This window comes from Tribolium madens, unplaced genomic scaffold, assembly GCF_015345945.1.
Source record: "Tribolium madens isolate multiple individuals breed KSU strain unplaced genomic scaffold, Tmad_KSU_1.1 Scaffold_96;HRSCAF=242;Tcas5.2_LG5, whole genome shotgun sequence".
Classification (NCBI taxonomy): domain Eukaryota; kingdom Metazoa; phylum Arthropoda; class Insecta; order Coleoptera; family Tenebrionidae; genus Tribolium; species Tribolium madens.
The window spans coordinates 4,768,933-4,782,682 of NW_025401068.1; the positions used below are offsets into that span (position 1 = coordinate 4,768,933).

The window sequence follows — 13,750 nt, forward strand, 5'->3', positions numbered from 1 at the left end:
AATTGTGTCGTTATTGGCGTTAAGAATGAACCTTCTCGATGATTGATGTGTTTCCTTTAAAAATCTCCTCTGTTCAAAGCGTGAAAACTCCGGTAAAATCCGGTGTAGTCGCATAAAGCCATTTTAGTAACAAAAGAGTTGTTTTTTTGAAGCCAGGAGTTCATTATCGTAAATTCGAAGGTTGTAGTAATGAAGTGCATATTGCTTTATTTATAATTGAGCACTTCAAAGCCGGGATTTCATTATGAATGCAGGACGTCTTCTGGAAGAAACTCCAGTGACTTACGTCCCTGAGTCGTACAAGCGACACGCTCTAAATCACACTGTGTTTGATTAAAATATATTATACGGAGGTATTCAAAACAGTCATTATTCAAAAAAGATCCGGTGATATATCACCTCCAGCGAAATATTACGAAATGGATCCGATTTCCAATAAACTTAAGATATTATTGCCGCAACTCGGGCTTGATTAACGACGAGACTTTTTCTTGCTCATTGTTCGAGGCCAGTTTTAATGAGTTTACGGAGAGTAGATGCGCATTTGTCGCGATTAAATTAAGCCAATAATGGCGTCACGTGCCGACGACTAAATCGGATTCGATACGTGAACAAGGAAAAAGTGGCATGGAGTGAATTACACACCTCCCAACTGAATTACTGTACTTATTTCTGTGACACGTCGTGGATGAAAATTTTATTTTCGCTCAATGCGTGATTATTCTTGACGGGAAAAACGCCCAGTTTAATGTCGGATTAACGCAAACATATGGTAATGCAATGTCCTCAACCTCAAAATGACGTCACATGAAAGGGTTTGTTGGAATTACTCCCTAAATCCCTCTTGTCCGGCATAACGCGATGTGTCATCTCGCAGAATTCAATCTAAATCATTGCGTATGACCGCTCCTGACGTTATTACATTTCATTCTCATTCAAATTAGATTTGAGCCACTCTTTGACGCCAACAAAAACAAAAGGCATGCGGGATTTTTCACCAGATGAAATTTTATCAAACGACAGCGGATTTAATTTGACCATTGGATAAAAACTCGCGCACGCTTTTTCGACTTAATGCCGGACATACTAGTTGCAGTATTTTTTATTTTTGTTGCAGTTTTTGATTTGTCCGCTATGTTAACTGTTTTGTTTTTTTAAGTTTATCTAGTCAAACTATTTTGTTAAAAAATGAGAAACGAAAATAGAAAATGCGCATCCCTAACACAGCTTGCTGGCGCGAAATTTGAATTCATGCATTTCAATTTTCTCCTTATAAAGGAAAATCCAAGCGGATTTCAAATTTGATCAAATCTAGCTCCTGATTCAATAATGAAAAATTGCATGATTGAATTCTGATGAGACAAAAAACTCATCAAAAAACAGTGAAAAAAGTATTTCAAAGTCATAAAAAGCATCGCGATGACGATTTGAGTTTTATTATAGATATAATTTTTCATCTTTTTTATAACCTAAAAATTTAATTGTCTTGATATTGAAGTTAAAATTTTTAAACATATTATTATTTTAATGGCAACAGATTTTTATGTTTTGTTTACAGAGTTTACATAGAGTTTAATTTAAACCAATTTGTTTAACTCATTTTGAACGTGACTAAAAATTAAATTAATTAAATTTTGATACAATACAGTGTTATTATAGAGATACACCTGTTTTGTGTCTTTTTTAAGATTTCACTAATAACAATTCTACAGCAGGGAGCATAACCTACTTTTCTGTTTTAATTACGAGCACAAATCTAATTACACTTATTACTGAATACAGTTTTAAATACGGTTCAAATTGCATTTTTTCCAGTTTTTGATTTGCAAACTCCGGTGTTAAGCAAATCTAGTTTTCTATAATGCAGTCATCCATCACGTCCACTTCAATAATGCGTGAATTTTTGAAAACGAAACACCGAAAACTCGTTCGATCTTCGTGTTTGCCCCGAAAGCAACAAGATGATGAATGGATAGCGGCGTAAGTTGACGTTTGTTCCAGACCCGAAGGCTTGTTTGTGCCCCAGCTTAAAACTTAGACAGCCACTAATGAAACGACTACTTATCTAAGATTTAACCTTTGAAGCTGCTCCGGAACGAATTTTTCATAATGGCAAATCCGGATTAGTGAAAAATTACAATCATGTTTCGGCCGAGTCATCGAAATGCGAAACGAAAAGACTTTACGCAGTCTTTCGCGAAAACAAAACGAATCGGAAAAATGTTTCAGCAAAAATAAATCCTTCTATTTCTAAAACCTTTAAATATATATTTTTTAAGTTTATTGCTTGTTAGAAACCTCATGTTCTAAAAAGTAAAAACTTAAAAAAGGCCGTTCGTAGCAAACCTTTAGAGTAGGTAATTCGATTCACTTTTAATTAGAACGTAATGAATGAAAGGATTAAACTAACTGAAACTTAATATCTCCTCCGTTTCTTGGCGTCTCTTGAATAAATGTCTCCCCAGTCCCCATTTCCGCAAACCTCTTTCTAATAATTGTAAATGACATGAAAAGTGATACGCGATTTTTCCGTGTCGTATCGTAATAAACCGTATCATTAGGTTGCGATTTTCTCGCCTTCATCCTTTTTTCTGAAGTGTATTGGGGCGTAGATGACACCCCATCGATGCCAGATTTCCGTTTTAAAAACTCGCCCCGTGTACGCCATTTCACAAATTTGTTTTCGTTGGCGTTTCCTGTGGAAACATGCGTTTTTTTCCTTTTTATGAACTGTAAAATAAGTGAGTAGAACACCAACTACCGCTCTTCAAATTTACATGATGGGATAAAAGTAATTTAATCATACAGTCAGGACGAGAGAGATATAAAAAAATTCATCCAATTACGATATTCCTATAAAGGACTGGAGTTGGATTAGGAGATGAAAATTATTTGCAACAAAAATACACCTGACACGTGTTGACTAATCTTTGGCTTAATATTTATGCCAATTAGGGAGAGTAAACTGATGTAAATTAAAAGCTACCCACAGAAAAGTTAATTAAGGCCAAAACCGGGTCTCAGGTGTTTGTAATAAGAACGTCCGGAATTTAATTTAATAAACACTGACATCAAAAGATGAAACAATGGCGAGATAAGACAAGTCCCTGAAATGTCATAAAACAAATTTGAGACGAGTTTGAATTAATTTCGGCTGAAAGCACGGCTTTGACGAGACCGGACTGTCTAATTGGAATGCCCGATCGAGGACGACAATTAGGGGCAATTAATTTCGACACTAATTGGCGTTAAAATTGATACTTTTTGGGAGGAAAATCGGAGAAAAGGTGTAAACAAATTTGATTCCATTTACTGTAGGTACTTTCTAATTATATTTTTTCAAAATAAATGTATTTGTATATTGTGGTTAGAAATTGGTGAACAAAGCCACTTTCGAGGCAATTTCACCTCAATTAAGTGTTAAAATACAATGGGAACGCCTTAAAGAGCAAATACTCGCCCTCACGATAATAGAATTTGAAGCAAACGTTTTCCGAATTTACAGCCGCATTGAGAGAAAACACCCGCTAAATCGCATCCTTATCTTTAATTACCCTGAAGTATCGAACGCTATTTTCGAATTAGCATGAAAGAGCTATCGAGAGGATAGAACGACTCTCCTAGCAATTTTGGAATTTTGAAAGCGACGATAAGTTAAAAATAATTCAGTGTCTCTTAAAACGAGTCATTAACGTTCGACGTACTTTAGGAGCACATTAGCAAAATGTGTTAGGTGATCACTTCTTAAACAAGGAGCCAGTCCTGAACGTGACTGCCATTATTCACTCCACTCTCCCCGGTTAAATCTCGCACTTATATTACCTTTAAACGTGCTGTTTACGCCCAAGAAGTAAACACGTTTAAAGCTATTACAAGAAAACTAGCCCCCCAAAGGCCATTTACACGGAATTAATTGATGCGGCAAGTAGTGTCGCTGGATTGGAATACCGCAATGACTGGTTTTGCACCATGATTTATAGGATGGAGAAACTCCTTGAGGACATGGCAGTTACCGTGGCTACGAAATTTGCAAGTATATTCATCAATCTCACTTTTTTAAAGAGTTCAAGGCAATAGCAGCTGTTGTTTTAATTAAATTGTTTGTATTTATTTGACAAAAGGTTTGCATTTTCAAATTGAGTTGTATTTGAGTTTTAAATGCTTATGTGTATATTTTGTGTTTATCGATTGACAACAAGTGTTTAGACAAACATGACGACTTCATCGACACGGTTCTGTAGATATTGTACCATAAATGACAAAAAGCATCGGAATTACAAAAAGAAAACATATTCAGAAAGTGGAAATAATTTTTCTTTCTGCATCTGTTCTATCTTTTTAGCAAAGGATAAAAAAATATGTGTACACCACAGGGGCCAGCAAGTAGCTTGAAACAGCAAAGATTCCAGCCTTTTTGTTTAGTAATTAGAATGTCCGCAGCCTTTAAACTTGAAGTAGATAATTAGCTCGCAACTTCTGGCCGTCGAAAATTAGATTACTTTATTATGTGGTTGCAAGTCCCGACTAATTAATAGTTGGGATAAAAACCGTCTGCCAAGTCGGGTCAAACTTGAAACAGCCGTTAAGAGAATGAACGATAAATCATTTAAATATGTAAAACCTCCTTTACTTCCGGTCGGTGAATCCGGAAAGCATGTCACAACGAGATGAATAAAGATAAGCGCAATTCGGCAAGAATATTTCACATCAAACAGCTTGAAACATCGAAGCTTTAAGCTTGAAAGCTTCGTTCTTTTAAGATTACAGCAAAGTTTATACGGGTATCGTTCAGGATTCGTCGACGTTTACGTTAAAGCGCATCTAAAGTTGATGCAAGAGTTTTAAAGCGCGCGTCGGATCGATAACGCCATTATTAACATTTATAACTAATTACGGTTTAATTTGATCGCTCTATTTATTAAGCCTTAAACAAAACGCACCTTCCTGACTAATTCACAATTTTCATTAACAGCGCATTCATGCCTTAAAGTCGTTATTTTAAGACTAATAAATATGTAACACATAAATTTACGCTCGAGGCCCCTTTTGTGCTCCGGATTCCGTTTACAACACAAATTCCTCCTACATTATCTACAATTATACATTCCTGGCTATTCCAAATTTATTACAATTGATCCTTCTAATTACACGTTTTGTCAAATCACATCAAAAGCCGACCGATTAATAAATCAAGAGCGCAACCGTGACACTGACACGCCCTTAAAGCTTAACCGACAAGGAGATTGTTTAACAGTTAACAGCTGACTCCTTAGACAAGTCACGAGCTTTCAAAGCAACCCCAGAATTAACATTTTTGGATTACAGAGCTTTYACGTGTCCTAAAGTGCAACCGTTGCGTAACGTATAAATTATGCATTCGGAAGTTTTATAAGATTTCGGCCCTCTTCATCATTCCGTCTTAATTAGACGTAAAAAAGTCATCAAGCGTGTAATAAGGAGGGTAAAAAAAACAAGTTTTACGAAACATTAATTTTAATTTAATTAACAATCTTACATTTTTGTACAGTGCGGTTCATAAATATATACCATCTAAAATTATATGTATAAATTGTAAAAGCTTTTTAATCAAAATATCAATGTTAAGACAAAATCACACAATAACTTAAATTAAGTACTTAATTAGTTCGCATCGAGGAAAGTTGGGACTTGCCGCTTTGTCGTTGTGGTGAAACGGATTAGTGACAAGTCACCGGACTGATGCAAGTTTACACGAAATGTAGCATAGGAATGATTATTTCACCGCCAAATTAAACAATTTCCATTTCATCCAAAATTCTTATTCTCTAACAGTGTTGGGAAATTATTGAGTTTGGCATCAAATATTCGCGTGTTTGACACAGAATAGGCCGTATAAAATTGCAGACTCGTTGTTTCTCAAAAAATATTCCATCTCCGTTAATTTAGCACAATTCACAGCTCGTTTCGAAACATTTCCGAAAAAAGGAAGACATCCGTTCATTCACTCGGCAACCACTCGTCAAAAATTATATTTACAAAAGAGAGAAAATCGAAGCGGATTTCGCGTCACAAACTCTACGGAACGAAATTATCAGTCTTTCACGTCCCGTTGCTGATTGCATGTTCTTTTTTTATTTCGTCGATGGTCGAGACGGACACTTTTCTCTCACCGTCCAGAGGGAATTTGAAGCTGAGTTCGCGCTCATCGCCGAACAGAGGGCTGTGGTTTTCGAAAATGGAGTCCCCGTCCATTGCTAACTTGTCCTCGTGAGTGTAGTATTTGGCGGCGTGTCGGCGCGAGTAGAGCAGAACTCCCAACACCCCCACGACTGTGAAGAAGAGGAGAGCCACCGAAGTGCCGGCGGCGATCAACCCCAGACGACCGTCATCGCCGAGAAGAAAAAAGTTGGCATCGCTGGCGGTCGAAGGGATGGTACACCAGGTAAGTTCATGGAAATGCAAAGCTCCAAGTTTCATCCCTAAAGACAAAAATAACAGTTTTGTTCAAATATGGAGAAATGAGTACCTTTGAGAGAGTAAGGTTGGGCGCACTGGAGGTTCCTGATGGCGGAACTCCGGTTGGCTCTTTCAAGCAATGGCACGATGTGGCACAAGTCACAGGCCCAGGGGTTGTCGTCCATCTCCAGCCGCTTCAAGTGGTCGAGTCTGGCTAACAAGTCGTTATCCAAGCCGACGAATTTGTTTCCGGTTATATCGAGTTCGGCGAGACTTTCCGGGAACGTTTCCGGTGCTAACGAGGAAATGTAATTGTTTCCGAGACTTAGTACTTGAACGGTGTCTGGAACAAATTTCCCCAATTCAAATAGGCCACAATCCGTTAAATGTAGTTCTTTTATGCGAAGGTCATTTAGCAATCTTTTCAAGGTGTGAACACTTAAATGATTTCCATTGAGTGAAAGAACCTCCAAAGTGCCAGCAACAGGTTCCAGCAGGCCGTTTTCAAGATTCTCGAACTTATTGTGACTCAAGTCCAATTCGGTGAGATTATGTAAATTGTCGAAAGCGTTGCGAGATATTTTCGTGATGCGGTTGCGTGCGAGAGTCAGTCTTTTCAATTCGCGTTGATTGGGAAATACTGAGCTTTTGATGGCAGTGATTCGGTTACCGTCCAATTTCAAATGACGAAGATTAGTCAAGGGAGAAAATTCCTCAGATGTGATCGAAGTCAGCAAATTATCACCCAGATCCAAGTGCGTCAAATGGGGCAATAACTCGTACACTTGCTTATCGATTTTGGTCAAACCACAAGAACGGCATTCCAGAGATTTTAGTTCCTGAAACATTCACAACAAAAATGTTTACATACTTTTACAGTGCGGTGAAAAGAAATTAATTTTTTTGCACACGTGATTCAAAATTATTTAATTACCCTCACGTCCTCGAACACCACCGGATTCAACTCCTGCAGATGATTCCCGCTCAGCTTCAACACCTTCAACTTGCCAATCTCGAGGAAAATCCTCGGAGTCAACTCCGTAATTCTATTCCTCTGAATCGACAAGACTTTCAACTCCTCCAAGAAGCGAAACGTGCCGCTCGGTAGCGAACTGATCCTGTTATCGTCCAAGTACAACTCCTTCAGCCTCATCAAGCCCCTAAAATTGTGATCGAGCGGCTGAGTGATATTATTCTGGGACAGATCCAATACGTCCAGTTTCTTCAATTTCAGAAAAAAGTGCATTCCCAGTTGAGGGATGTTGGAGCGCGTGATGTAAATCTCCTCCAAGTTCTTATAGTTGGAGAAGATCGGACTCATGGTAAGTTGATTCATGTTGTCTTCCGGTGCTGTGATTTTCAGCACTTCCGTGTCGGAGCTCATGTTGAAAAGGTCGAGAGGACCGACGATACCGCCGTCTTTGCACAAGACGGCGTTGCGGCCCTTGGGGTCGAGGTAGCAAGTACACTGAGGGGGGCACAATGCGGATAAGGAACAGCAGAGGGACGCTAAGATTAAAAGTCGAAGAGCCATGCTGGAACAAAGAAATATTTGAAATTAAAAATACATTTCTTTCACTTTTATATAGGGTGCGCCAGAACTCGCGCCCCAGAGATAAATGCCATATAAGGTAAGATACCAAGAACATGGAAAAAATGATAAAAAAATTTTATCTATAAAAATTTCGAAGTTATGAAGGTTTGAAGTTTGCACTTTGACTCTATTTATTTCTGTTGGAAAAATGATTTTCAAAATCATCAGTATCATTAAATAGATATAAAAAAATGTCAAATGTCAAAAACTAAATGTCAAAATTTTTTGATAGAATTTTTTTTAATTCATTTCATGTTCCTGTATCTTACCTTACTTGAAAATTTTCTCTGGGGCGCGAGTTCTGGCACACCCTGTATTTAAAATGTGGCACAAATTACCACCTTTTTCTCGCCTTTAGATAAATGTTGAAAACATATTAACAAAAAATTAAAATTTAGTTTAGGTATCTGAGATTTCACATTGTGAATAATAATTCTGGAATAAACAGTACACTGAGAAAAAAGCAAATGCTAGAACAAACAATTTTGCTTTTTTGAATTTTATTCTTTTAATCAAAATGATATTTATTTCGGCTAAACAAATGTAATTTACTTTAAGCATCTGGAAATATTTGTTCCAAGTAACAAAAAGTGTTACAACTATTTATTTTGACTCAATTACAATTACGCATTAATACCGAAATTTGTTTCATGAAAAAGAATTTTATTTATTTTCACACTTATAAGTTACTTCCACGAACAAATAAAAGTTTCTGAATGAAACCGTTAGTTGTTGTTTTTAAACAAAAATTGTTTTTAAATCAAAGTTCCATTTATTCGGATAACACTATACATTTTTTAAATTAAAAACTTGTGGTTTCTTTTCAATATGTGTGTGCATTAATTCAAGTGTTAATGTGTTTGACTCGGTGTGTCTCCATCCAGTAGCACATTTGCACCTCGCACGTTGGAGCCGTAGTTTGAAGTGCTGATTGATAAGTAGGTAAGTGATTAATTAAATATTTCTATGTATCAGGTAGGTTTATTTGTCTTTTAAGAATGTTTTTACTGATTTTTGAACGCCAATCTTATGAATCAATAATAATAAGTATACCTACACGTTTTCTGTTCTAAAATCATAATAAAACCGTTAGTTATGGCTTCCCTTTCTACGTAAAAAACAATCGAAAGTGTTGATATTTGTTTTAATATTATACTAATAACACACATATTTTTTTTWWAAATAGTATAGTTTTTAATTGCTATGTGAGAAATAGCTTAAGAAATTTTTCTTAGGTTTTGTGTCCAATAAATAAATAATATAATGGATGAAGTGAGCAAATTAATTACCGAGTGGGGGTTCGAAAAATATATCCCAACTTTCGAGAGTAAGTTTATATTTTTCCGACTTTTGTGTTTTTGCATCTTTGTCTAAATGTGGTCCATTATTATTAAAGTATATTTTTAAATTTAGAAGAAGAGATAGATATGGAGGCATTAAAATCCCTAACAGAGAACAGTTTAAAAGAATTAATTCCCACTATCGGACCAAGAATAAAATTTTTAAATAAATTAAAAGTGTTTAAAACGGAATGTTTTATTCAAAACGATCCAATAACACCAGAGACGTTAACGCTTTCGTCAGTCTCTTCACCTATAGTAACGGAACATTGTTCACCCTCGGTAAAAATTACATAGATACTTGAACATTTTTACCTAATTTTAGCTTTCAGACATCTGAACCGGTTTTACTAATCGGTAACTTTGAGGGCACTGTTAATGAAACATGTACAGGTAACCGCTATTTTTTTGGTATAACTCAGCATTGTATTTTCAAAAAATTATTATAGTAAGCAAGGATACGCCTTCCTGTAGTACGACAGATGAAGCTTGTCTTATAACTGGGCAGGAATATTATAAGCAGGCCTGCTCTCGCTCTTTTGCGTTTTTAGGTGAAGAAAATTTAAATAGGGCTTGCAGGATGTCATATGACTTGGACTTGCAGCAATTTTTGAATGCGACAAATGCCGGCCGTTTTGTTTTAGAAACTTATTCGAAAACAAAAACATTGACAACAAAAACTAGGAACATGCTAGTGAATTTGATTATTAACAGCGCAATGGCTGAAGCTAGGAACGGGTGCGAAATATGGCTTAAGTGTTTATTAAAACACTACATAATTACAATTTTAGAAAATTAACTGCGGAGGATTTTGAAAATCTGTCTAACAAAATTTGTGATCTTTTTAAATGTGAACATACTGGAACGTATTACATTCCACGTTGTAGTGGAGCAGGGCCATCTAAAAAAAAACCTGTGAATGCGAAAGGGAAACTTGTGGATAAATATAGAAATTTAAAAAGACTGTACAATATTACCAAAGATTATAAAGAAAATTTGGAAACCGATAATGAGTTGTCTAATAATCCTGTTACGGGTAAGCAAAATCACATATTATACTATTATACACTTATCTAGGTATACATTTTATTTTTAATAAATTTTTAAGACGATATGGATGCCAGTGCCAAATGGTTAAAACATTGGAATGAACCTTTTGATACTGTATTATTGCACTGGGATAATTCATTTTATATGCGTCGTAATAGCACGGTAAAAACTGTTGATCAGTTTTTAAGCGAATGGCCAATTTTAAAACATCAAGTAGCTACCGTACTAGTATGTATTTTATTACAAGTAGGTAACCTAAAAATATTTTTTCAAACCTAAAAATTTTAGATTGATACGGATTTTAAAAAAATGTTTCCTAATGCTGCAACCGAAATGTATTTAAAGTGGGAATTATTTTACAACAACCTGTTAGAATGTCCAAATATAAATAAGCCAGATGAAATTATAATGGCACAATTAAAAAATGAAAAATTATCAGAGGGTAAATTATATGTATTTATTTTATCATAAGTTTACTAAAACAATTTCTTTTTTAGATGGTAAGTGTGCCGTCCAAATTACAGCTTTGCCCGTGTTGTTTCCTCCAAAAGGAAGATCAAGAGTTAAGAATAGTCACTGGAAGCCGAGCATATTGGAATGCCAAGAAAGTATTATTAATCATGTTAAGGTCAGTTTTATACATATATCATAACATACTTATCTAATGTATCAAAAAACATTTAGATGAATTTTGTAATAGAATGTTTGAAATTTATGTTTCAGATTTCTGGAGAAATAGAAAATTTTATCACCGAAAGAAGTCATCACTTCAAGGCTCTCAGTAGAACTATCCAACCATATATGATTGTTGTGGGGCCAACAGTATCGGAAGTAACAGAGAGCTATCTGATTATCGACGCCTACATCTACAAAGCAAGTACAACCTTGCAATGTTTTGATTTATTATTTAAGACATTTCATGTACTGTGTGCGGAATACCCCCCTGAAGCAGAACATATTTATTTACTTATCCAAAAAGTAATTTTTGGGGTTTCAACACAATGGGACAAGCAAATACCTTACGTAATGACCCTCGCAAATAGCCTTTCTTTATAATTTTGTATGAACTTTTAAAAATATCTTTGATATAAAAATATGATCATTTGTCCTCTTTGCAGTTTTAAGACTTTAAAGCTCAATAATTTTACCTTGCATATTAAACTGAGGCATAAATATGTCGACAAATTTACTTGTAAACAAAATAGTAATTGTTTCCGGACCTTTCATACTATATTTTCTTTTAAAAAACATTTACGTCATAAACACCCAGAAGATTTAGAAACAACAACAAATGTAGTTACTGCTAGTTTTAATGTGCCACCTAATAACGACACTTCCATTGGGGGGACCAAAGATTCAAGTTTAGTGCCTCCCGATTTTGACTTTTCAGCACAAACTTTTGATTCTTTGTTAAGAGATTCAGTGATACATTTTGTTTCAAAACTTTATAGCGATTATTCTATAACTAGAAATACAATACAAAATATTATAAAAGATGTTAATGAATTATATCTGTTACCCCTGCAATATTTGGAACGGTTAATTAATAGTGCCCAAGAAGAAAATAAATCAATGTTAAAAGATGTGGAGCGACAAATAATTTCATGTTTAAAATATCCTTTCAAAAATTTAGAAACCGAACATCTCCGTATTAAATATTTTCAAGATAACAATGCTTACATTCCTGTAGAAAAAGTTAAAATTGGTGAAAAGAGAAGCAGTGTTAGAAATAATAATAAGAGTATATTAGAATCAACAGAATGTCATGCATGTTACGTTTSAATAGAAAAAACTTTAAAAGCCTTTTTAGAGATTCCGGACGTATACGAAACAATTTATTCTTATAGTTTAGAATTACRTCAGAGTCAAACTAATATAATTTATAATCTTATACAAAGCGATTTATGGCTCCGAATTAAATCAAATTTTRAAAATAAACTAGTTTTTCCTATATTACTTTATTTCGACGATTTCGAAGTGGGGAACCCTTTAGGTTCACATGCTGGCGTACACAAAATTGGTGCAATATATTTTAGCTTAGCCTGTATACCTCCCGAATTTTCTTCGCGTTTGGAAAATATTTTTCTTGTTCAACTTAATTTTGCGGATGAACGAAAATCTTTTGGAAATTTTTCAACTTACAAATATTTAATACATGAATTAAAAAAACTTGAAACATTTGGCACAACTATAAATACAAACGATGGACCACTTCAGGTATATTTTTGTTTGACGTTAATATTAGGCGATAATTTGGGAGTACATTCTTTGCTAGGATTTAATGAAAGTTTTGTTTCTACACATTATTGCAGATTCTGTAGAATTGATAAAATTTCTAGTCAGCAACAGTGCATTGAAGATTCTAGTTTAAACAGAAATCGCGAAAATTACGACGTAGATCATACAAATTTTTCTTATGGAATCAAGGAATTTTGCATATGGAACGAACTTAAGTACTTTCATGTAGCTGACAATGTTGCTGTAGATGTTATGCATGATATTTATGAGGGGGTCTGTCGATATGATTTGGGTTATATATTGTATCATTTCATTTATATAGATAAGTTTTTTGACTTAGATACTTTAAACAGGCGGTTGTCATATTTTCATTTCGATATATCTGAAAATAAACCACCTGCTATATTAAAAAGTCAAATTATTAAGCAACATATTATAATGTCAGCATCAGAAATGAAAACCTTTACAAAATATTTATCTTTAATATTAGGAGATCTTGTACCTTATGACAACCAATTATGGCAAATTTATTTGCTTTTATTTAAAATTACTGAAATTGTTGAACAAAAAAGTGTTTCATTTGAGCATGGAAGATTGTTGCAGTCCTTAATTGAAGAACACCATTCTTTATACATTCAATTTATTGGTAATCTTAAACCAAAACATCACTTTTTGGTGCACTATCCACGTTTGTTAACTTATATAGGTCCCTTAAGTAATGTGTCGTCAATAAGATTTGAAGCAAAACATCGAAACTTTAAATCCACTGCAAATGTCGTTGCTTCCAGACGAAATACTCCGTACACTTTGGCCTTAAAAAATCAATTAGTAATTTGTCATCGTGTACTTGCGAAAAAAGGATTTGTAGACAATTTTGATTATGGTCCAACTGACACCGAAACGTTTAAGTTGTCTGAAAATTATGCAGCTTTTGAAAACCAATATGGAAAATCTGTTGSCGAAAACTCAGTTTTGACTTCATGGGTAAATAAGTGTAATGTGAAGTTTCACTCTGGTAATATGATAATTGTTAATTTTGATAATTTTATGCCTCAGTTTGCAAAAATTAAATTTATTCTTATACATGAGAATT

At 34.7% G+C, this 13,750-nt stretch overlaps 2 protein-coding genes across 2 annotated transcripts in view; one reads left to right on the plus strand and one right to left on the minus strand.

The window, feature by feature from the left end:
- Nucleotides 1-5,487: 5,487 nt before the first annotated feature.
- LOC123013072 (leucine-rich repeat-containing protein 15-like) overlaps nucleotides 5,488-13,750 on the minus strand; it is a 35,636-nt gene continuing 27,373 nt past the window's right edge. Inside the window, exons 2-4 of the mRNA XM_044411398.1 lie at nucleotides 7,370-7,970; nucleotides 6,506-7,274; nucleotides 5,488-6,458 (exon numbers count right to left, since the gene is read on the minus strand). Of these exons, the coding sequence (XP_044267333.1) occupies nucleotides 6,079-6,458; nucleotides 6,506-7,274; nucleotides 7,370-7,969 (1,749 nt within the window). The 5' untranslated portion in view covers nucleotide 7,970 and the 3' untranslated portion in view covers nucleotides 5,488-6,078. The remainder of the gene's footprint in view (nucleotides 6,459-6,505; nucleotides 7,275-7,369; nucleotides 7,971-13,750) is intronic.
- Nucleotides 8,921-11,493, plus strand: LOC123013073. Its single transcript, XM_044411399.1, has 8 exons — nucleotides 8,921-9,651; nucleotides 9,702-9,762; nucleotides 9,819-10,107; nucleotides 10,161-10,405; nucleotides 10,478-10,647; nucleotides 10,708-10,861; nucleotides 10,917-11,047; nucleotides 11,143-11,493. The coding sequence occupies exons 1-8, from the start codon at nucleotides 9,457-9,459 to the stop codon at nucleotides 11,473-11,475; spliced, it is 1,578 nt and encodes a 525-aa protein (XP_044267334.1). The 5' UTR covers nucleotides 8,921-9,456; the 3' UTR covers nucleotides 11,476-11,493.